Source organism: Nomascus leucogenys, chromosome 4 (genome assembly GCF_006542625.1).
Source record: "Nomascus leucogenys isolate Asia chromosome 4, Asia_NLE_v1, whole genome shotgun sequence".
Classification (NCBI taxonomy): Eukaryota; Metazoa; Chordata; class Mammalia; order Primates; family Hylobatidae; genus Nomascus; species Nomascus leucogenys.
In genome coordinates this window covers 132238741-132263172 of record NC_044384.1, presented here as the reverse complement: position 1 = coordinate 132263172, position 24432 = coordinate 132238741, and the positions used below count along the sequence as shown (strand labels likewise).

Genomic DNA, 24432 nt, shown 5'->3' with positions numbered 1-24432 from the left:
CAGGTGCAAGACAAAATTTGGCCAGGGAGGTGTAGTTTGCTGATCTCCTGCTTAAGAATGCTTGAATAATTATAACTAGCATTCAGATCTTGGGCCAATTAATATAAAACTAATAACAAAGCATAAAAAAAAAAGTACACTCAGTCTTAGAATCTTATCCTTTGACTATCATCCTATTACCATTTACCAGAAACTCAAAACAGAGGGCACTGTTTATATCTAAATCATATGGATCTACTCAGACTATGTCTGCCCCTGAGTACCACTGGCCATACTCAAAGCTTCACTTGCATAGAAACCACCCACCTGATTACTCAAATAGTCCCCCTGCAAACCTCCAGGGCTAACTACAGGCCAGTGTGCAGTGCCATTCCGGCTTCCTTATTGGTAGAAGATGCCATGGGGATTACTTATTTATTTTTATAGGGAAAAAAATCCATCTATGCTGCTTTTGAATACATTTATGCCCCATGCAATTGATCACCTAGGTATAAATGTACAACTGGAGGCCTCAAGTTTTTGGTTAAATCATTTGTATTCAACTGAGTAAGTTTGATCAAGGATCCTGCCTTGGCCACCACTTCTGGTTTCCCCTGAATGTCTCAAAATACTTAACGAATCAAAGCCCAAAGGGTGAGACTGTTTGCTAAGTGGATGAGATCTGAGCATAGACTTCACTCTTAGCCTCTGAAGTTGTGGCTGAGATGGAGCTCACTGCACAGCTGTGCTCTCCCTAATTCCTACTCTGCAACGTGAAGTCCCCGCATCTATGGTGCTAAAAATGATGACATCCAATTACATGAAAGCTCAACGAAGCCCCCACTCCCCTCCCCCTTGCTGTGTGCAGTTTATCTCCAGTGTCAAAGTCATCACCCATGCACACTGAAAACCACTGTCAGACAGGGCAGTCTCCTGGGGAAGAGGAGTGCAGACTTTTGCCTGCACACAGCCAGCAATCAATCCATCCCATTTAACCCACAGTGTGAAGGAAAATAAAACTAAGTAGAAGTTTCAGCCTTGGATGTGTGCTTCTGAGTTTAGTTACCAGGACTCCTTACGACGGCTCCATATTGTACTCACTTGGAAGTGTTTTCAAGTATTCCTTTGACTTCATTTATTTCTTCTTTCCCAAAGTAAACAACAGTGAGATGGACTCTCCCATCTTGCTCAATGCACATCTCCCTGGAAAACAAAACACATGCATGTCTGGTGCCTATTTTCACATTGACAGGCACAGCACAAACCAATACCTTTTCGTAAAGTGCAAAAGGGTCTTGAAGAAAACTCGGTAAACTTCCAGGAGAGCCGAGATGGGAATCCAGGACCTTTCTGGTTGGCCATTCCAACTATCTGTATTTGTATTTATCTTATTGGGACAACAAGGAAATTTAAATATGCAGTAAATCAAAACTCAGATGCAAGGCACCTCAGCTCCAATCTGCCACAGGCCTAGCCCACCGGGTCCAGACAGCGTCATGGAAATGGGTCGCTGGTTCTTACCCCATAAAAAGACTATGAAGTACCAAAGATGAGAAAGCTAAAGTCCAGAGAAGATGAGACTAGAATCCTTGCCCATGACTCTCTTTTCTTGTGTGGGCCAATCACAGAGTCTTAAAGACCAAATGAGCAAAGGTCAAAAGTCATTCTCTTGTTTAGGACTCTAGAGTGCCTTGGAAGCACCCAATGTTATGACTATCTGAGGAAATGGCAAGGCAGAACAGTCACTGAAGTGCACCCTTCCCAAGCAGATATCATCACCTTCACCATGTCCCCATTTCTTCTCTCTGTGACTCTAATGATCCCAGGCACCGAGCACCTCATGTTCCAGCTTTCTGACAAAACCACCATTCGGCCATACCCTCCTGGGGCCAGATCTCTAGCTCTGGCCTGGTCCTGACCTGCTTTCCCACATTAGCTATTTGTGTTTTGCCCATGTCCTGTCCTCTCAAGTGAAAGCACTAGCTAATCTGGGAAGGTCCTCTGCTGAGGGTTTAGTTCATTTATGTATATGTGTATGTATGTAAATGCAGGTGTGTATGTGTAAATGTGTACATATGTGCATGTAAATGTATGTATGTGTAGATATGTAAATATATGCATGTGCCTAAATCACTGTTTATGTACACATATATGTATATATTATGTACATATGTGTACAGTTTCCCCTCAGTATCTGTATTAGTCTGTTCTCATGCTGCTAACAAAGACATACCCAAGACTGGGTTATTTATAAAGGAAAGAGGTTTAATGGACTCACAGTTCCACATGGATGGGGAGGTCTCACAATCATGGCAGAAGGCAAAGGAGGATAAAAGGCACATCTTACATGGTGGCAGGCAAGAGAGCTTGTGCAGGGGGACTCCCACTTATAAAACCATCAGATCTTGTGAAACTTATTCACTACCACAAGAACAGTATGACAGAAACTGCACTCGTGGTTCAATGATCTCCACCTGGCCCTGCCCTTGACACATGGGGATTACAATTCAAGCTGAGATTTGGGTAGGGATATAATTAACCATATTAGTATCCATGAGGGACTGATTCCAGAAACCCCCTGGGGATACCAAAATCCAGATGTTCATGCCCGTTATATCAGCAGTCCCCAAACTTTGTGGCATCAGGGACCGGTTTCATGGAAGACAATTTTTCCACACTGGGGGTGGGGGTGGAAGTGGGGGTATGGTTTCAGTATGAAACTGTTCCATCTCAGATCATCAAGCATTAGAGTCTCATAAGGAGCACACAGCCTAGATCCCTTACATCTGCAGTTCACAATAAGGTTCATGCTGCTATGAGAATCTAATGCTACAGCTGATCTGACAAGAGGTGGCACTCAGGTGGTAATGCTCACTCACCAGCTACTCACCTCCTGCTGTGTGGCCTAGTTCCTAACAGGCCACAGACCAGTATTGGTGTGTGGCCCAGGAGTTGGGGCCCCCTGTCTTATATAACATGGTGTGGTATTTGGATATAACCTACATACATCCTCTTGTGGACTTTAAATCATTTCCAGATTACTTTTAACACCCAACAGAATGCAAATGCTGTGTAAAGTGTTTTTGTTCTGTATCATCTAGGGAATAATGACAAGGAAAAAAAAAGTTTATGCATATTCAGTACAGACGCAACCATTCCTGTTTTGTTTTTTTAGAATATTTGCAGTCCTTGATTGCTTGAATCGGAGGATGTGGAACCCTTGGATACAGTGGGCCAACTGCATACGTGTATGTGTGTAATTTTAACCTGAGTTTCTGGAAACAAGTTAATGGAAAGATTCTACTGGTAGGATATTTTGTGATATTGATATTTTACATGTCCTTCCATTTGTTTTCTTTTATCTCAGTGTTGGCTACTTACCCTAACCCCCAAACAATAATTCACATCATAATTTCTAAAGATCCTTGAGCTCTAAATGCAGAGGCCAGTTTGTTCAATGCTTTTAATGATGACACCTAAAAGAAATGACCACCTTCCTGGGGTTGCTGGGAGAAATCCACAGCAATGGAAGACACGGTTCTTGCCCTCATAACACTTACTTAGGAAATCAAATGGGCTCAGCTAAAACCATCAGACATCTCATGGCATTGATATAAAGAACATGGAATTGAGAAAGTACAGCAAATGCTGTGGGGTGGAATGGCTGGGCTCAGTGAAAGAGGGATAGGGTTTAGAAAGGCAGAGGTAAGAAAGAAGACAATTCCAGATGGAAGAAATAGGGAGGATGATATTGACCCAGGCAAGACACATACAGGGCTCACTCTGGTCACAGGTTTGGTTCTGAGCATTCTGTCTCTTTCTGGTGGAAGAAAGAGCTACCTCAGGAACCCAGAGCAACGGCAGAGGTTTAAAAGCAGACAAAGGACAGGGAACAGAGGCCTAGGATATAACGACATGTTTCAAAACCAGGGGCTCCCACTTAGCCACAGTCCCTGCAGACTGAATCATCACCAATCAACAATGAAATCCTCTGTACATAAAAGATCCCTTTCGCAAACTTCCCAGACAATGTCTTAACTTCCTCTGCCAGGGTAGAATAAAAGCATACACACAGGGCCAAGTGCCAGAAAAATTGCTTGAAATTCGTGCATGCAGTGGGAAAAATCCATCCTAGAATCAGGAGAGGGTCACCCGCTACGTCTGAAGAAAAAGCATTCTCATTTTTCTAATAACATCTTTGCTGTCTCCCTCTCTGGTATTTTTAAATCCATTCAAACAACTTCCTGTTTTTAAGCAATAAGACAGATGCATTGGACCTTTACTCTCTGTGACTAGGTGAGGCGTCTTAAAAAAGGCAAAGTAGAATTTGTTGTGAGGTCTACCGTCAAGGTTCCATTGCATTCATTCATGTACTCTTTTCCTTCATTCATTCAACAAACACTTGGTGACAACGTATCATGGACCAGACAATCTACCAGTGGATCTTAAGAAATTATTAAGACATGTCTGCCCTTGAGTTCTCCATGTGCAAAACTGAAACTATCTGTAATATAACTAACAAGCGCTTTACAAGAATAAGAGTCTTATACCATGAAAAACCATGGCTGGCTGGCAGAATGATCTTTGTTTTCCTCTAAACAATTCTGAGTAAACTCCATCCACTGGAAAGGTGTGTGTGTGAGAAAGAGTGTGTATGTGAGTGAATGTGTCCATATGTTTTTGGTTTGGAGGCAAAAGTCTAAAAAGTAAAGTAGGCTGGGCATGGTGGCTCAGCCTATAATCTCAGCACTTTGAGAGGCCGAGGCAGGAGGATCACTTGAGGTCAGGAGTTCAAGACCACCCTGGCCAACATGGTGAAACCTGTGTCTATTAAAAATACAAAAATTAGTCAGACCTGGTGGTGCAGGCCTATAATACCAGCTATTTGGGAGGCTGAGGGAGGAGAATCACTCGAACCTGGGAGACAGAGGTTACAGTGAGCTAAGATGGTGCCGGTGCACTCCAGCCTGGGTGGCAGAGCGAGACTCCATCTCAAAATAAATAAATAAATAAATAAGTAAGTAAGTAAGTAAAATGCATGAGAAAGGGGGAAAATTGTATTCGTTGCGTATTCAAACTCCTGGCTTTGCACTGTTATTCATACCTGGACACATGGTACCTAGGTTCCTTGGGCTGACTTACATGCCTCTGATAGCACTTCTCTATAAACGCCTTGGTAACACTGTCTACAAAGCCTTTGCCATGAATCTCAGGAAACTCGAACTTCCTAAGGTCCCTCCAGGGAGCTCATCATTTTCTCACGGTCTCTGTGCATGAGCTCCCCATTCCCACTGGGTCATTCTCCTGCCCGAACCTGGAAGCCTGAAAATTCATTCATTCATTCATTCATTCATTTATTGAGACAGGGTCTAGCTCTCTCACCCAGGCAAAGGTGCCATCTTGGCTCACCATAGCATCAACCTCCCAGGTTCAAGTGATCCTCCCACCCTAGCCTGCAGAGTAGCTGGGACCACAGGTGTGTGCCATCATGCCCAGCTAATTTTTGTATTTTCAGTGGAGACAGGGTTTCACCATGTTGGCCAGGCTGGTCTCGAACTCCTGACCTCGGGTGATCCACTCGCCTTGGCCTCCCAAAGTGCTGGGATTAAAGGTGCAAGCTGCCATGCCCGGCCTGGATATTCTGTTTCTATTCCACAAAGACTCTTTTTAGGATGTTTTTTCTTAAAGCAACAAAAAAAATAAACCCATAAACCAGTTCTTCACCCAGATATTATAACAAGAGAGTACGGAGAGTACAGAGGCTAATTTAAGATGTATTTCCTATCACAAAACATGTATCACAGTCACTTAGACACCTATATTTCTATTTCCCAAGAGGCCAAAAGCCCTTCATGGTCTTTGAGTTCTGTTATTAATCTGCACGCCTGCCCTGTGGAGGGAGGTATGTGGCCATTGTTCGTAGCCTTAGCGTACAGGTGAGGGAAGGAGTTCCAAAGACCTGACCGAGCTATGGAGGCAGCAAGGCACGAAAGCCAGGTTTCCTAAGTACCTGCCTGGTAGTCAGCTCCCCAGGTCACCTGAGCCGCATGAGGGATGCATCTGTTAAGTCTGACAGCTTTGAACTCAATGTCTAGGACCCCACTACAAAGCTGGAGGGCTGGTATGGCCAGGCAGAAGGGAAAAGCCACAAGAAAACTCCAAACGTAAAAGGGCTGTGGGGAAGGATTGTTCAACCTGAGTTTCTGATGGGAACCAGCCAGATAGAATGGGAGATCTGATGGACTGGTGACAGGCTCATCCAAGGCCTGATTTGAGGAGGCGTTGTACACTAAGGGTGATAACTCATCCTAAGGGAGCCTTTTTCAACCTCTGCACTGCTAACAGTTTAGACCCTCTAACTCTTTATTGTGGGAGGCGCTGTGATGTGCACAGTAGGATGTGTGGCAGCATCCGTGAAGCACCCACCTATCCCAGATGTGACAACCAAACAGGTCTCTAGACTTTGCCATCTGTCCCAGGGCAAGGGGAGGTGGGTGTAGCAAAATCACCTCGGTTCTTGATCACTGTCTTGAGGGAGAAATAAGCTCAGTAATAACAACTGACTTGTCAGAGAGGCAGTGTGATTGTCAAAGTGATGCACACCCCTGGGGTGGGTCCTGTTCTCCAGCCAGCTCTTGTGGACTCACCTGTGAGTCCTAGAGAGACAGAGCTACAAAAAACGTGACGGCTTTCTTTACAGCAAAAGAAACTATGAGGATACTGGGAGCTCAAGCCAGGACTTTTGGGGAAGGTAATGGTGTTAGTGTGATAGAGATGCTGGTGGTGGGTACAGTAGCAGCAGCAGCCACATGCCATTTGGGAGTGATAGCCCCTCTGGCTGTTGTCAGAAGCATGGGTTTGCTTCATACAACTGATACTTGTGCAGCCAGTGGGGGTTGAACTTAACATCTGCACATGTGTGAGTTATCATCGAGGATACCTAGAAAGACTGAGAAGGCCAGAGAAGGTTGGAGATCTTGCCAGCCAGAGTAGGGGAGAGAGAGGGGGAAAAATTGCGTTTCTTGCAGTTAAGGATACTTATCTTTATACCTCATATTATGTGGTCTAGGGAAGTGTGGATTGAATAATCAACACTTACTGGGCACCTATGTGTGCAATGAATTATCCTCATTGGAGAAGGAGTTACAAAGGATGACCATGTATGGTCTTTGTAGTAGAACCAATCAACCAGGCTTTCCTGCGATTTTCCAGATTTTAGCAATGAAAATCCTGTATCCTGGAAAATTTCTCAGTCCCAAGCAAATTGGGACAACTGGTCACCCTCCCTATTGCAGGAGCTTTATAGTTTTTTGGAAGCGACAGACAACTAAAGAGCCATAATATAATGCAGGATGGAATAACCACAGTAACAGAGGTAAAATCAGCTAAAAGGCTGAGAGGTGAGTACGGTTATTTCCACTGGGTGCCAGGGAAAGGGGGACTGAGGACGAGGGGGATCCAGGCTGAGCCTTGATAGGTGAGTAGCCACCACGCACATGAACAAGGGCAGAGGCAGGGCTTTCACAGCTGATAAAGGCACAGATGCAAGGAAATCACATCACTATTCTTTCCAAGTCAATTTTCGACTCAAATGTTCAGGTATGTGATGAATATCTATTTAGGCTTTAAGTAGTGTCCCATGCAAATGAAATGACATGTAAAAGACCTGAAGTTCCCAAACTCTATCTGTAGTCTTCTGTGGTTACAAGAAGAAATTCCTTGGCACAAAGAAATTGGAAATAAGGAACAGAGTTAGCGGGGCTAAGTAAAATCTGGCTTTAAAATCAATATTCTTCCTTTGGGTTGAGGGGCATCTCCCCTCCCCTGTATCAAGACAAATTTATTAATATATAATTATTCTATCCCCTTATTTGAGTAGTCCAATCAGTGTTAAGAAATGAGTAATCAAGCAATTGGGACCTATTTTCCTGACTGTTCATTTCAAAACAGAAAATGAGATCATCTTCCGTTTGGTCATTTTTTACTCTTGGATGGATGTTGCTACATAACCCCTGGCTCAGGTGAAATCAAAACCAACTTCTATTAAGTCTCCAAAGAGAAACCTTTATCCAAATACAATGAATGATATAGATTAGCATCTCTCAAACACATTAGCCATCCAACTTTCTTGGTGCAGCTCTGGTGTACAAATAGTGAAATGGCCTATGGAGAGGTAGAGGGGCTTAGGGAAGGCAAGAGGACTAGACTATGGAAAAGATATCATTTTCCTGTTGGGGAACACAAAGACACTGGGAATCTCTATCATGATCCAACATTTGATGACCGGAGGCCTTTCTATCACATATACCAGCCTCGCTAAAACATTCCAGGCTCATTTCAATTTCCGAGAATCTATACTTACTGCTTTAAAATAATTTTCCTGAAATTTTCAGAACCATCTTAATGTTCTAGGCCAAAAACTGAATAAAAGAGAACTGCTAAAGAAAATTCAAGTACAAAATTTCCTTGATACTGTATTAAAATATCATAAATGTTAGAAAGAGAACATTAAGACAAAAATCACCAGTCAGGTCTGAGGAGGAATATAGCAGCACGAAAAAGGGTTCTCAGTACAGCTGGAAGCAGTCAAAATAAAAAATCAAGTAAACTTGGAATTGAGAAATTTTTTTTTAAAGCAAAGTGAAGAATATTTTCCACAAAAATTCTGCCTTTTTCCCTTCAGAGAAGCTCAGAGATAAAGACCAAAGAAAATCTATAGCTTTGTTATTATGAGGTTCTTCCTGCTATCACAAAGAAAATAGACAAGAAGTAACCAGCTGGCTTAAAATCTACAATATGGAAGGTAAGAGAAACAAAGCAGCCAAAAACCAAATTTGAGAATAGTTTCAAAGGCAAAATGGGGTGGAAGAAGAAAGAAGAAAGAGAGGGAGGAGGGAGAGGAAGGAGAAGAGGGAGAGGAGGAAGGGGAAGAGGAGGAGGGGGAAGAGGAGGAGGAGGAGAGGGAGAGGAGGAGAGGGAGAAGGGGAGATGGAGGAAGAGGGAAAAGGGGAGAGGGAGGAAGAGGGAGAAGAGGGAGGAAGAGAGAGAAGTGGGAGGAAGAGGGAGAAACGGGAGGAAGAGGGGGAGGGGAAGGAAGACAGGGAGGGGAAGGAAGAGGGGGAGGGGGAGGGGAGGAAGAGAAGAAGAAGGGGAGGTGGAGCGGGAGGGGAGGGGGAGGGGAGGGGAGAGGAGGGGGAGGGGAGAGGAGGGGGAGGGGAGAGGAGGGGGAGGGGAGGGGGAGAGGAGGGAATAGGGAGAAACGGGGAGAGGGGAAGGGGGAAGGCGGGGAGGGAAGGGGGAAGAGGAGGGGGGAGGGGAGGGGGAATAAGAGGGGGAAGGGGAAGGGGAGGAGGAGGGGGAGGAGGAGGGAGAGGGGGAAGGGGAGGGGGAGGGGAGAGGCAGGGGGAGAGGGAGGGGGAGGAGGATGGGGAGAGGGAGGGGGAGGGGGAGGGGGAGGGGGAGGAGGATGGGGAGGGGGAGGGGGAGGGGGAGGGGGAAGACGAGGAGGAGGAGGAGAAGGAGGAGGAGGAGGAGAAGGAGGAGGAGAAGGAGAAGGAGGAGGAGAAGGAGAAGGAGGAGGAGAAGGAGAAGGAGGAAGATAATGAGAAGAGGAGGAAGAGTAAGTAGGTTTAAGCCAACATGCAACTGGACAAAAAGGAAACAGAAAAACAGCAGGAGCTACATTTAAAGCAAGTTTTCCTGGGTAAGCTCCCTCTCTTCCCAGCCACAGGTAGAGTCTGCAGAGACCCAAGAGAGGTGGGTGGGGCATCCAGCGGAGAAGAAACTGCACATGAAGCCTCTGAGGGTCCCACATCAGCCAGGACAATGACAGCAGGAGAGAAGGAGCCTGCCACAGTTCCAGATATTTGATTTCCACAAACAAAAATGAAGTCATTTGCAGGTACAGTGGCTCACACCTGTAATCCCAACACTTTGGGAGGCTGAGGCAGGCTGTAAAGTGATCTTTACAGATGATCACTTGAGGTCAGGAGTTTGAAACCAGCCTGGGCAACACAGCAAGACTTTGTCTCATGAAAAATCTGGCTGGCTGTGGTGGCATGCATCTGTAGTCCCAGCTACTCAGGAGACTGAGGTGGGAGGATCACTGGAACCTAGGAGTTTGAGGCTGCAGTGAGCCATGATCACACCACTGCACACCAGCTTGGGCTACTGAACTTTTTTAAAGACCGTGTCTCAAAAAAAAAAAAAAGAAAAAGAAAAAGAAAATGGACTCACACAGCACATACATAGCCCCATAGCACCAAGAACAGAGCAGTCTTTATTGCCATCGAGGGGTGCAGTGGGGCTTTTATTCTTACTCAGAGATGACAATACTCAAGCTTTAGCGTCAAGCTTTAGCATCAGGATTTCTTGTAAATGTGAGGAATATCATTTATTTGGTGGCTCAATGCCTCTTAAATGAAGGCCCTCAGGGTCTGGGTGCTAGGAGAAAGCTCATCTCACCCAGCGGACGACAGACTTCTCTTCATTAAACATGAACAGCTGGAGGACTCTGGCCTTTGTTTTACCCCTTTCTCCTTGCCTGTTGGGACGTCCTGAAATCTAGTATTTTCGACAAGTTCCAACTTTCTATTAGTCTCAATTTCTAGGTGGACCTGTCCCTCTTCCCATATTGTTATTGAGTCCTTGTTCATTGAAATTTATAAAAATGGTTTTATTAAACTTGTATTTTTTAAAACACAAATAATTTTAGAGAGTAGTTGAGATGACTATAAGGAGAAGAAATAATAATGACAATAAATAACTTAGTTCACACACTCTGTGCACCCAGGAATAAATTTTGTTCCCAGGGACCACCCCAAGCACAGTTCTAGAGCACAAAGATGTGCCCTTTGCTTCCTTCCAGATTATACCCGGGCCTGGCCACTACCCTGGGTGAACTGTTTTCTGCAGACCTAGCCTTCCCCAGGACCGCTTTGTGCCTCGTGACCAGGGCTGCTCTTTCTTGGGAATTCCAGGCTCCACACCTCTTCCTTCTGTCCAAGAAGACATATTTATTATAAGTTGAAGCCATGCAAGTCTTTTCTAGGTAAATAATTAACAAATTGATGCTGATGTGGAAAAACCTACTACTGATAATAATCCGCCTACAACTGCAAGGGGACAGGGCCCATCTAGACCAAGACTTTCCTTTTACAGAAGATACTAAAGCTGAGATACATGAAGCAACACATTAAAGATTCCTCAACCAACTGTATGAGCAAACGGTGTTGATATTTTAAGGGTGATGCATGGGAAGGATAATGCTTTAAATACATTCATCTCAAATAGCAATCATTGCAAACTGTGTGCCAAAAATAGTTGAAAATGGCAACAATTTTGCCACCAATAAATGACCAATGAGGGAGACATAATCTTCTGCTGTCAACTTCAACAGAGTGAAGGCCAAGGAAAGAAATGGAAGGTTCTACATTAGCTTCCTGGGGCTCCTGGCCCCACTTACCACCTCCAGAAGGGAAGCTCGTTGGTGAGAAAACAGAGAAGACACAGATTCAGGTGTGAGACGGCAGCCTGGGGGACCTATGGAAGACACAAGAGACTTTGGCTTCCACCTAGGACCTTGGCACCAGCAGCAGGAAGAACCACGCCAGGCTATTTTGGTATTTCTACAAATTTTAATGAAAGTGGAGAGGGAAGGTAATTCCATCCCAATTACTTGTGAACCCCTGAAAAAAAAAAAAGCAGGGAAGGGGAGATTTGACATAAGCAAAGGAAAAAAGCTAATCACTTTTAGTGAAGATCTTTTATCTGAAGAGTTAGAGGAGAAGGGATGAGAAATACTGAGAGCCGATGACATGTATGCATCTCCCCCACATCCCACAGAAGCGTTAGAAACAGAGCCAAAACTTCCTTTTTCCTCTTTTTGACTGGTAGGAGTGGAAAGAGATGCTGAAGAAGAGCAAGGGAGCTGGAGGCGTGAGTAAGTGGGGCTGACTCTTTGTGATGTCCCAGGCCTCAGCCCTTATATGAAGGCCATTATGAGGGCCAAATATGATACATCTACCCCTTGGGAAAACAATTAATTCCCCCTACACCAAGTGAGCCTGGCAAAACTCACATATCCATCCCAGGGTTCAGAAGAGCCACGAGAACAGGGAACTTCAGCAAAGGCTGCACAAAGCCCCTGGAGGTTCTTCCTCTCCTCCACCCAGCTTTCACACTGCAAATAAACTAAACAGAGAAAAACCCTGTCCTCAAAATATGCACAACAATTCTCAGTCAAGATGAGGAGAGAGCCAAGGAGAATCCACCCATACTATGCTCGAGCAAACAGAAGGCTGGGTAGTCACCTGCACGTGATGAGAAAAGATAAAAAAGAAATCATAGCAACCACATCCCAAGAATCAGAACAAAATTAAAAGGAAAAGTTAAGAAATAGCATGTAAAGCGAAAGAAAAAAATGGGTCTGAAAGAAAAGGTAACTCAAACAGAAGAAAATTTCTTAGAAATGTTTCACACTTTATTAACAAAAAAATGAATTTAATTTTTAAAAAGTCCAAAGAGAAAACAATAAAAACAACAGAATAACATTAGCAGGCATACTGTGTGCTCAGAAAATAAATCAACAGCCAAAATGCACAGAAGTAATACATTAGAAATAGGAAGGTACAGAATAGATATGTCACAAAATCAAATTACTGACACAATAAAGGTTTAAGTAAAAGCAGATAAAAGACTAAGGGCATTAAAAAAACAGAGATGCTAATAAATGGAGAAGACCTGTAAAATATATAATTGCATCCATGAAACAGAGAATCCAATAAACGAAGCAAACAGAACTCAAAAATAAAGCATCCAAAAATTTCCCTGAAAGAACCCACAAAGCAAAATAGGAAACTGTACTACAGAAAAATCAGCTAAAGAACAACAGACATTGGCCAGGTGTGGTGGCTCACACTTATAATCCCAGCATTTTGAGAGGCCAAGGCGGGCAGATCCCCTGGGGTCAGGAGTTCAAGACCAGCCTGGCGAACATGGTGAAACCCAACCTCTACTAAAAGTACCAAAAGCAGCTGGGCGTGGTGTCATGCATCTGTAGTCCCAGCTACTCGGGAGGCCGAGGTACGAGAAGCGCTTGAACCTGGGAGGCAGAGGTTGCAGTGAGCCAAGATTGTGCCACTGCACTCCAGCCTGGGTAACAGAGCGAGACTCCTCCATGAGAAAGAAGGAAGGGAGGAAGGAAGGAAGGTAGGGAGGAAGGGAGGGAACAATAGAAGCTGAGATGAGACATAACCTGATTAAGTAAATGTGATTAAAGACTAATGAAGGAATTCTTCAGGCATTCTGGCAAAAGCCGTTTACGAGAGAGACAAAATAAAGTGCTCTTACACTTCACCAGATCATTTAATGTCAGAATATCTACAAAGTCCTGAGGAAGGACAGTGTGTCCCACGAATTTTAAGCCCAGCTAAGCTCTCTGTCCACGATGACAAAAAGTAGATACTCCATTCTCAAACACTTGTGACCTTTCTTGAAAAATTTTCTTGACCATACAATATAGACAACTAAGAACTCAGGAATGGAAAGCTATTGGAAAAGGACTGCTGATGAATACACTAAATCCACTTAAATCCAGAACTGTAGAAACTGTAGTTATAAAGTAGAATGTAAAGATTGTAACCCTGTCAAGGTCAAAGTAATAGATTGCAGCCAGGCACATGGCTCACGCCTGTAATCCCAGCACTTTGGGAGGCCGAGGTGGGCAGATCACTTGAGGTCAGGAGTTTCAGATCAGCCTGACCAACATGGTGAAACCCAGTCTCTACTAAAAATACAAAAATTAGCCAGATCTGTTGGTATACGCCTGTAATCCCAGCTACTCGGGAGGCTGAGGCAGGAGAATCGCTTGAACCGGGGAGGCGGAGGCTGTGGTGAGCTAAGGTTGTGCCACTGCACTCCAGCCTGGGTGACAGTGACACTCTGTCTCAAAATAAATAAATAAATGATTGCTAACAAAATTCAGAAGATGAGACACAGAAGGCAGAAAGTGTAGCTGTGCTGATTTCCTTTTGTACTGCAATGTTTCAATCAAAAAGTTACAAAATGTAGTTAAAAAATAATATTTCCAACCATTTTTTGTTTTGCAAAAATTACTTTTTAACTTCAGCGGGATCTCTTGGGAACTAATGTCTCTTACAGTGAAGACACATTTTCTTAAAGTTCAGCAAATCCTTTATTATACTTCCAGTTTTCTTCTATGAATTTAAGCAAGATACATTTTAATTCTATAAGTAGAAATAGAATGTATATCTCATGTTGCACTGACTTATTCCCAGCTGGCAAGCAATTCTTCTATCTGCAGATATGCAAAGAAAATTGCCCAGAATGATGTTCAACTAATGTTAATAAGGGTTAATTCTGTGAGGTGAGACCTGAAGTGACTTTTTAAATAATTTATTCCTTGTGCTGTTCTACACTGCTTAAACATCTTATAATGGCCAAGTATTACCTTTTACAAACTAAAAAGTCATGTTTAAATTATAAAAGCCAAAAATAATCTTTCACTGAATCTTTAAACAAAATATAAAACATATGGTAGCTATATAAATATTTAGAAAACAGAGGAAAAAAAGGAAATACAAATTGCTTCCAGTGTCATCCTCAGTGTCAACCACAGTTCACAATCTCCAGTCTGGGGATGAAAAGGACTTTATAAAGACAACATCAAATATTTATTAAGTAGCCCTTTATATTTTCTTCCAGTAATTTTATGGTCATGCTAATTGCATTTAATTATTTAATTGGAGTTTACTTTGCTTTTTTGGTGTGAAATAAGAATCACATTTTTTTCTGCTATGTTTGGCTAGTTGTCCTGACACCATGCCCTGAATAACCCCTTCTTTGGGTTTGAAATGCCGGCTTTAATAAGGTCTTATGAAGAATTAAATACCCACAGGTATTTACCCTCTCGCATCCCAGTTTTTCAGAGACCTCAACACTCTCAGAAATGCCTTGACTGCGACATAAACTCCCTACTCAGCCTCCTGCTCCAGTGTCAGCTGTCCTGCGCAGATTCTCTTTGTGTCCCACTGTCCCCTGTCTATATCTCTGCCACAGTGCCTGGCTCTGTATTTGCAGCTTCTGCTATTTGTGAAAGTAGGCACCGCATCTTGAATTTATCTTCTGATCCCTCGCACCTGGGTAGCATGTCTAGCACATGCAAAAGGCTCTCAAAATATCCTCTCCAGGTGACAAGTATTCTGTCACCCATCCCTTCCTACCTCCACGAGCAAGGGACATCCAAATAGTAAAAGTCCATATGGTGAGCTGAGATGAATCAGCTCAACGCAAATGGCCCTAGGATTTTTGTGTTCTTTTAAAAAATTAACTGAAATCATGTTTCATTTCACCCACTCCGTTTTGAGGCTTGTAAGCTACTCATTTGACTCTTCTCAGCGAAACTTCCCTTCCTGTTTTATTCCTATTGTTAATTGCTTAAAATTCTCAGGACACTAAGGAAATAGCTGTTCATATACATCCAAGAGAATCCTGCTATTTCACGCCCCAGGAGTCCTACAGTGAGGATTTGTCCTTTCACGGAGCAGATACTTCCTTAGTGTAAGCGCCATTTTAGCAAGCCTAACATGTCCAAGGACTCAGAGAATCAAAGCTCAGGACCCTGAACCCAGTAAGACATAGCTTCTTCGCCAAAGGAACTTGCTATAACCTAGTCCTAGAAATGGGCATTCTAGCTGCTGAGAGTAATGATTTCACTTAATGCCTAATGCAAACCACATTCAGGTCTGACAACTGCATTCAGAACGCCGCAGGTTCAGTCATTCTGGAGATGTAATGTTTAATCAACCAGTGGCACTGTGCCATTCAAAAGGGAAGGCCTACAGAGAAAGAGAGCAAAAACACTAAAAGAAGGTTGAAAGAAGCCAAAATTATAAAAACACTCACTTCAGGACTGGAGCCAGAGGAACACTGCAAACAATTATGTGATCATGCACAAAGGAGTATTCTACAAACTGGGAAAAGATCAATCAATCGGCCCACTCTACTTTGGATTACATCATGGCTAAAGGCAAGCTCCAGCTAATAAAAAAAAAATGTATGAACTAGGGAATATGAAAAAGCTAAGGGAATTGAGAACTGCTATACCTCAGAAAGAAAAGACTAGGAGACTTGTGATGACCACCTTCAAATACTTGAAAGCTTATGATGTTTAAGAAGAAATAGACTTGTTCAGTCCTCCAGAGGCTAGAATTAGACCCACCAGGCAGAAGAGACATGGAAGCTGACTTCAGGTACAAACAATAAAGAACTTCGTATCCAGAGATGGTCAACAAAGCAGCAGCTTGACTAGAAATGTAGGCAGCTTCCTGGTGCACACACACATTGCCTAGAGAACCCTATGTCAGAAAGACAGTCTGAATTAAGGGAAGATTAGACCAGATGACCTCAAAGGTCTAAGGACTATTTGATTCTGATCTTCAAAAAACTTAGTTTTAAGTGGGTTACCCTTTAAATTAAAACAGAGTATGCTCATGAACCAGAATTTTGAAAGGTATCAACCACACCCTTATACTGAACATTATGCCTTTTAATAATGTAAATTTACTAAGATTAAAAATCAAGGCTGGGCACGGTGGCTCACCCCTGTAATCCCAGCATTTTGAGAGGCCAAGGTGAGCAGATCACCTGAGATCAGGAGTTCAAGACTAGCCTGGCCAAAATGGCGAAACCCGGGCTCTACTAAAAATGCAAAAATTAGCCGGGCATGGTAATGGGCACCTGTAATCCCAGCTACTTGGGAAGCTGAGGCAGGAGAATCGCCTGAACCTGGGAGGTGGAGGTTGCAGTGAGCAGAGTTCGTGCCACTGCACTCCAGCCTGGGTGACAGAGTAAGACTCCGTCCCAAAAAAAAGAAATAAAAAATCAGCTTGATCTTTCAAGATTTATAATTAGACAGTAGGATTTTCTATGTTTAAAACAAGCTGGCGAAATCAGTTAGCTGGTTATCCTCAGCCAATATGTGCATCTGAGCCATCACAGCTTCTAAGATCCAACACTGCGCAATCAAGGGCTTAAAGGCACACATCTAAAAACTTGATCAGCATGCCTGAAAAATGAAACCCAGCTTAGACTCATTGAGTAGCTACAAAAATGTGGGCTTGAAACCTTCTTGGTATAATTCTACAATTAAGTCTAAGATGATGCAGGTTAGAATAAAAGATAGATTTTATTCCAGTGCATTGCAGCCACCACTGGAACAGGACAGCAGGTGAAGGCAGCCTAGAGCCAATCAAGAATACCTTGCATGGCTTGCCCACTGTCAACGTGGGCTCTGCCACCGCCAGCTCCTCTCTGCTCCTCAAGACTCTAGGTTGCTGACTTGCCTGTGAGTCTTGGTTCCTGCTATCCCCAAACCCGAGCCCCTCCGCAAGTCAGAATGAACATAACAGGCCTTCGGTCATCTTTGTAGATCCTGGTGAAAACCCAGTCCTTCCTGCTTTTCACTTCTGAAGGTAAATATGCTTGTAAGGCAGTTTTCTAATCGCTCTAGGGAAAGGCAAATACAAATGACAAACTTTACATGGAGAAAACAGAGCTGAATAAGAGAAAGGAGGCTTTGTACTGGGCAGGGGAAATGAAGGAGATGACGGGAAATGATGTCAGTGTTCTAACACACACCATGCGGAGGAAGATAAACACGTGCGAACAAACCAACCTGAAATTCTGCATGAACTGCCGGAACTTGTCCACCCTTTTTGCTAGAGGCACGATAACATTGATAAGCGTGTTGGCCATGTTGAGCTTTTCATTTTTCACTTTCATGATGGGGCCGAATGGTCGAAACAAGACGAGCCGTTTGAATTCGTGTTTGTGGTCCCCTTTGAAGGTGAGCTCATACAATGTCCCTTTGTCCCTTTCTGTTCGGTAGATCCCTATTAAAAGAAAAACAAGGAAAGATAGTTCTAAAAATTAACGTTGGCTGCTGAGTGTTTTTTAACCGAGATCTAGCACAGACGGCCTTTAAAAAGTGTTTAAGATGAAATCTCTCCAACAATTATTCGAAAATTCAAAATGCTCCCAATTAAAAAATACCAAAAGAAGTCAAAATAGCATGAATTTTAAAATCACAGTTATGAAGACTGCACAAAAACATGGGAAAAAGCTTGAAATGCTGGATACAAACTGTATTCATAGGATACAGAGGCATTTGTAAAAGGATTTTTAGGAAATAGGCCAAAGTAAGACTGACTGTGATACAGAGTGGGATTATGTGTTTTTTCTTTTCTTCTAGTATCCAAATTTTCTGCAATATGATTTGAAGAATACTAAAATAATTACACTTAATTTTAAAAATGAGCATTAAAATTATGTCTTAGAAATTAAGCCATTTCAGCCTGGGTGCGGTGGCTCACGCCTGTAATCCCAGTACTTTGAGAGGCTGAGGTGGGTATATCACCTGAGGTTAGGAGTCTGAGAACAGCCTGGTCAATATGGTGAAACCCCATCTCTACTAATACAAAAGTTAGTAGAGCGTCATGTTGCGTGCCTGTAATCCTGGCTACTTGGGAGGCTGAGGCAGAAGAATCGCTTGAACTCAGGAGGCAGAGGTTGGAGTGAGCCAAGATTGTACCACTTCACTCCAGTATGGGCAATAGAGCGAGACTCCTTCTCAAAAAAAAAAAAAAAAAAGTGTGGGGGGGTAGAAATTATGTCCATTTCAGATGAACTGACCATAGTAATCTATTTGGGACACCTGGGAGTAGCTCAGGGCTGGTCACATGGGTTGTGGGGCTGTCTGGAAGCTTCTAGAAGCATTAAAATAGACAACACATAAAATATTCAGTACAGTGGTATGAATACATCATATTTAGTTTCATATCTTCCTTCCTATCTGTAAACAGCATGACTCAGGGAATCAGAGCACATACTATCAAGCCAGACTGCCTGGGTTCAAATCCTGGCCCCACAGGTTTGCTTTGAAAAATTACTTCATGCTCCTGTACCTCATTTTCCCCACAGGTTACTGTGAGGAGTGAAAGTTTTCCTGTGTGAAAGAGGTTAGAACAGTACAAGGCATGCAATAAACCCTCGATAAATGTTAGCCATCCTCACGACTCCCCTTTCTCTGAGAAGGTAGAGAAGCAGGAGAGAAGTCTAGGGACCATTCAAACTGTGTCCCATCCCATGTCACTGTTGCTGAAACTCCATAGAGTATTGCTTGTCAGGTTGAAGATATGAACTCAGCATCTCAGCTCCCCTCTCAGAACAAGCCTCCCTAGGGTCTAGGTGACAGAATTTCCCAATCTAAGGATCAGATGATTTCCCTGATGCCTAAAGATCCATTTCCTTCCACTATCTCTGATATTATGCGTGTTTTCTCTACAGTCAGGAAACACACACGCATACACACACACATTACAAAGGTAAAATCCAACAAATCAGAAAAGCTTTTGGGTTATACAGCAGTCCCCATTTTCTAGTTTCACTTTCTGCCATTTCAGTTACCTGAAGTACAATATATTTTGAGAGTGAGAGAGAATCAGGGAGACACAAAAAGCGAGAGAGAGAGATGAAGAGACCATGTTTACATATCTTTTATTACTGTATATTGTTATGATTATTCTCTTTTGTTATTGGTTATTGTTGTTAATCTCTTTCTGGGGGCTTAATTTATAAATTAAACATTATCCGAGGTATGTATGTATGGGGAAAAACATACAATAGCTAGGGTTCAAGACGCTCTATGCTTCTGGGCATCCACTATTGTCTCGGAATGTATCGCCTAGGATGAGGGGGAACCACAGTACCATGGATTCTATTCATGTCTCCTTAATCCCCACAGTGAACTAAGAACGCACCTCCCAGTCACTGACTGGCTACAGAAATCAATCTCCAGGGAAAAACCTGACAAGTGACACTGTGGAGTTTCAGTTACAGCGACACGGCAATGGAATACAGTTTGAAAGGTACATAAATAGATTTCTCTCCTGCCTAGAGTCAGTTACAGTTTCTCAAGGTCTCTCACAAACCCTCCCTTTTTTCTTGCTCACTCTCCCTCTTCTCTTTCGTGGGAAGCACATGTCTTCCTCGCAAATGTTGCCAAGTTCTCTTCTCTGTTTTTTTGCCTTCTGGGAGCTTTTCATCCTACAGCACTGGTTTTACAGCCTCTTTGATCCTGTTCAAAGATTGGATTTCTTTGAGGTGCCACAGAGAGGAGTGTGGTCCTGTGAGTTTTCAAGGTAGTCTCGTGTCTCCCTACTGTCCTCACAGCCCCACCTGAAAACCTAAACCCACAGTTCCGCAGCAGTGAACACAGCTATTTAAAGGCCCAGACGTGGAGGAATCACAAGGACTAAGTTCCCTTTGGAAGCCTTCACCAATGCGTTGAGTAAAAGGGTATCCTGCTTGACTGCCCTCAAAGTCAGGCAAGCTGAGAGTTTTGCTGAGCTCATGTTGGAAAAGATTTCAAAGTCCCGGAGGGAAAGGCTATGGAATAAAAGAAGGTTCATTTCTTAGGAAGCTCAAAGGACTTCTTTGAAAACATTAACTGTTTCCCTTCAAAGACGGTTCATTCCTTCAGGAATGTAGTACTCACTGAGGCAACAGGCTCTTTTCCCACCTCTGATGCTGTGTGGGATGACAAGGTGAATCATCAACTCCCAGGGCCCAAATGAGGCGGGGCTGAGTCCGAAAGCACCCACATTCGCCATGGAGGGCATATCCACACAGCACCCATATTCACTATACAGGGCATATCTGCACAGCAGGCACATTCACCACGGAGGGCCTATCCACACAGCAGCCACATTCGCCATGGGGGGTGTATCTGCACAGCAGCCACATTCACCATGGAGAGCGTACCCACACAGCAGCCACATTCACCATGGAGGGCGTATCCACACAGCAGCCACATTCACCATGGAGGGCGTATCCACACAGCAGCCACATTCACCATGGGGGGCCTATCCACACAGCAGCCACATTCACCATGGAGGATGTATCTGCACAGCAGCCACATTCACCATGGAGGGCGTATCTGCACAGCAGCCACATTCACCATGGAGGGCGTATCTGCACAGCAGCCACATTCACCATGGAGGGCGTATCTGCACAGCAGCCACATTCACCATGGAGGGCGTATCTGCACAGCAGCCACATTCACCATGGAGGGCGTATCTGCACAGCAGCCACATTCACCATGGAGGGCGTATCTGCACAGCAGCCACATTCACCATGGAGGGCGTATCTGCACAGCAGCCACATTCACCATGGAGGGCGTATCTGCACAGCAGCCACATTCACCATGGAGGGCGTATCTGCACAGCCACCACAGCAGCCACATTCACCATGGAGGGCGTATCTGCACAGCAGCCACATTCACCATGGAGGGCGTATCTGCACAGCAGCCACATTCACCATGGAGAGCGTACCCGCACAGCAGCCACATTCGCCATGGAGAGCGTACCCACACAGCAGCCACATTCGCCATGGGGGCGTAAATGCACAGCAGCCACATTCACCATCGAGGGCATATCTACACAGCAGCCATATTCACCATGGAGGGCATATCTACACAGCACCCATATTCACCATGGAGGGCGTATCCACACAGCAGCCACATTCACCATGGAGGGCGTATCCACACAGCAGCCACATTCACCATGGAGGGCGTATCTGCACAGCAGCCACATTCACCATGGAGGGCGTATCTGCACAGCAGCCACATTCACCATGGAGGATGTATCTGCACAGCAGCCACATTCACCATGGAGGGCGTATCTGCACAGCAGCCACATTCACCATGGAGGATGTATCTGCACAGCAGCCACATTCACCATGGAGGGCGTATCTGCACAGCAGCCACATTCACCATGGAGGATGCATCTGCACAGCAGCCACATTCACCATGGAGAGCGTACCCACACAGCAGCCACATTCGCCATGGAGAGCGTACCCACACAGCAGCCACATTCGCCATGGGGGGCGTAAATGCACAGCAGCCACATTCACCATCGAGGGCATATCTACACAGCAGCCATATTCACCATGGAGGGCATATCTACACAGCAGCCATATTCACCATGGAGGATGTATCTGCACAGCACCCACGTTAATCACAGAGGGCACATCTGCACAGCAGCTGCATTTGCCATGAACAGGATATCTGCACAGCAACGACATTCGCCATGGAGGGCATATCCACACAGCAGCCACATTCGCCATGGAGGGTGTATCTGCACAGCAGCCACATTCGCCACAGATAGTATCTGCACAGCAGCCACATTTGTCATGGAGGGCTTATCCACATAGCAGCCACATTCACCATGTAGGGCATATCTACCCAGCAGCCACATTTGACATGAAGGGCATATCTGCACAGCGGCCACATTGGCCACAGATGGTGTCTGCACAGCAGCCACATTTGTCACAGGCGGCGTATCCGCAAAGCATCCACATTCACCACAGAGGGCCTATCTGCACAGGAGCCATATTCGCCACAGAGGCCACATGTGCACAGCTGAAACAGGTCTCCCGGTGTGGGTGACTGCATCTCGTCGAGTTTCTGTTATTCATGTCGGCAACATAACTTCTCCACACAGTCATAAACACAGAAAATGCAGCTGACAGTTTAAGATACAGATAAAAATGTATGCAGGCTGAGGAATGATTTTTTTTTTTCCCAATGAAGTCATTTTCTCAGAAGCAGGTTAAGAATCATTAACTTTTAAAAATCAAAATCCATAGAGTTGAAAATACAGAGAGCAATATACCTAAACCTGTCTCAAGACATGGACATCTATTTATGAAGAACCTACAGAACGTAGTAATTCTTATTCATAACAACTCCTACGAATAGAGAATGCCAGCTGCCTTGGAGGTGCCTGCATCATCAGCCCAGGGTAACAGAGATCCCCAGCCATGGTCAGTGGTTCCAGGTATGGCACACTGCCCATCAGGAAGGTTACAGCACCCAGGCTCACCCCACACACCACAATTTATGCTGCTTTCTGTCTTCCTCATACTATGCCTTGCAACAGTCATTACATCCATTTTTTAGCTGGTTTCTCTATACTCTGCTAATTATTTTAATTATATCCTATCAATCTGATTTGGGATCCCTTAACTTCATCTGTTTTCTTTTTTGTTTTCAAGTTTTCTTTTAGGTTCAGAAGGAACATGTGTAGGCTTTTTACACAAGTAAACTGCATGTTGCAAGGGTTTGGTGTACAGATAATTTTGTCACCCAGGTAAACAGCATAGAGCATAGTACCCGATGGGTGGTTTTCCAATCCTCACCCTCCTCCCACTCTCCACCCTGAGGTATGCCCCAGGGTCTAATGTTCCCTTCATCGTGCCCATGGGTACTCAATGTTTACATCCCACTTATAAGTGAGAACATGTGTTATTTGGTTTCCAGTTTCTGCATTCACTTAGAATAACAGCTTCCAGCTGCATTCCTGTTACTCCAAGGAACATGATTTCATTCTTTTTTTTCATGGCTGTGTAGTATTCCATGGTATACACATATCACATTTTCTTTATCCAGTCCACTTCTGATGGGCATCTAGGTTGATTCTATGGCTTCGCTATTGTGAATAGCACAATTTCATCTATTTTAAAAATGTTATTTAAAACTGTCTTGCAACCTAAGCCCACCGAAAGCCATACCCAGCCATCCACCTACCATGCCCACAGGCACACATTCCCATCCCTGCACAGAGGGAACAACTTTCAGTTGGTCTTCTTTAAACATGAAGGACAACACCTGAAAAAATCCGTTTGCCTGCTGGAGCTCTTTATTGGTGGAAACACAAAGGAACAGAGCAAACTTGGGGGTGGCGGGAGGGGTGGGGAGGGAAGGGTAAGTATTCCAAGGCAGGAATGGTTTTTCAGCCAGTAAGCTGACGCATGCAAATGGCAAGTACAAAGCAAAGCAGCCCCACAAACACCCTTCTTGTCATCTTGTGTAGAACAGCATCATTTCATGCACTATGCAAATTAAAGGTCAAAATCAGGACTTTGGAGCTAGCTTAGATCTTTGTTTAAACACCCTACCTGGCACCTCCATGTCTTTCCTCCCTTCCATAAATGCTAAGCTTCCTTTGAGTTTGGTGTAATTACTCCTTGTGCAAGTATCTCAATGCCGGTCTTTTCCTACTCAGTGGGCCAGGATCTAAGACCCCCAACTAGGTGGGGACATCTCCATGTATCCAAGACAGAGATCTGTAGTCTATTCATGCAAATGTCTATTCTTTCAGTAGGCCAGGAGCTAACCAGGTGCAGACCCCTCTCTATGCCCTGTCTTCAACTGAGGACCTTGACAAGGGACAAGAAAGGCACCACTCCTGAGTCAGATTCCCCGCCCCCACTGACATGCATGCACACAGGTTGTGACAGACGTCACACTACTGAGCCTATGCAGAATTTCTCTTCCAACTTTCTGCCTGCAAAACATTACACTCATTCTCAACA

At 44.2% G+C, this 24432-nt stretch overlaps 1 protein-coding gene across 5 annotated transcripts in view; it reads right to left on the bottom strand.

Annotated features, from left to right (window-relative positions):
- CSGALNACT1 (chondroitin sulfate N-acetylgalactosaminyltransferase 1) overlaps nucleotides 1-24432 on the bottom strand; it is a 355242-nt gene that overhangs the window by 34709 nt on the left and 296101 nt on the right. For all 5 annotated transcript variants that reach the window (XM_030812279.1, XM_030812281.1, XM_030812278.1 and 2 more), the window contains 2 exons: nucleotides 17675-17891; nucleotides 1081-1182 (listed from right to left, as the gene is read on the bottom strand). In XM_030812279.1, the coding sequence (XP_030668139.1) occupies nucleotides 1081-1182; nucleotides 17675-17891 (319 nt within the window). The remainder of the gene's footprint in view (nucleotides 1-1080; nucleotides 1183-17674; nucleotides 17892-24432) is intronic.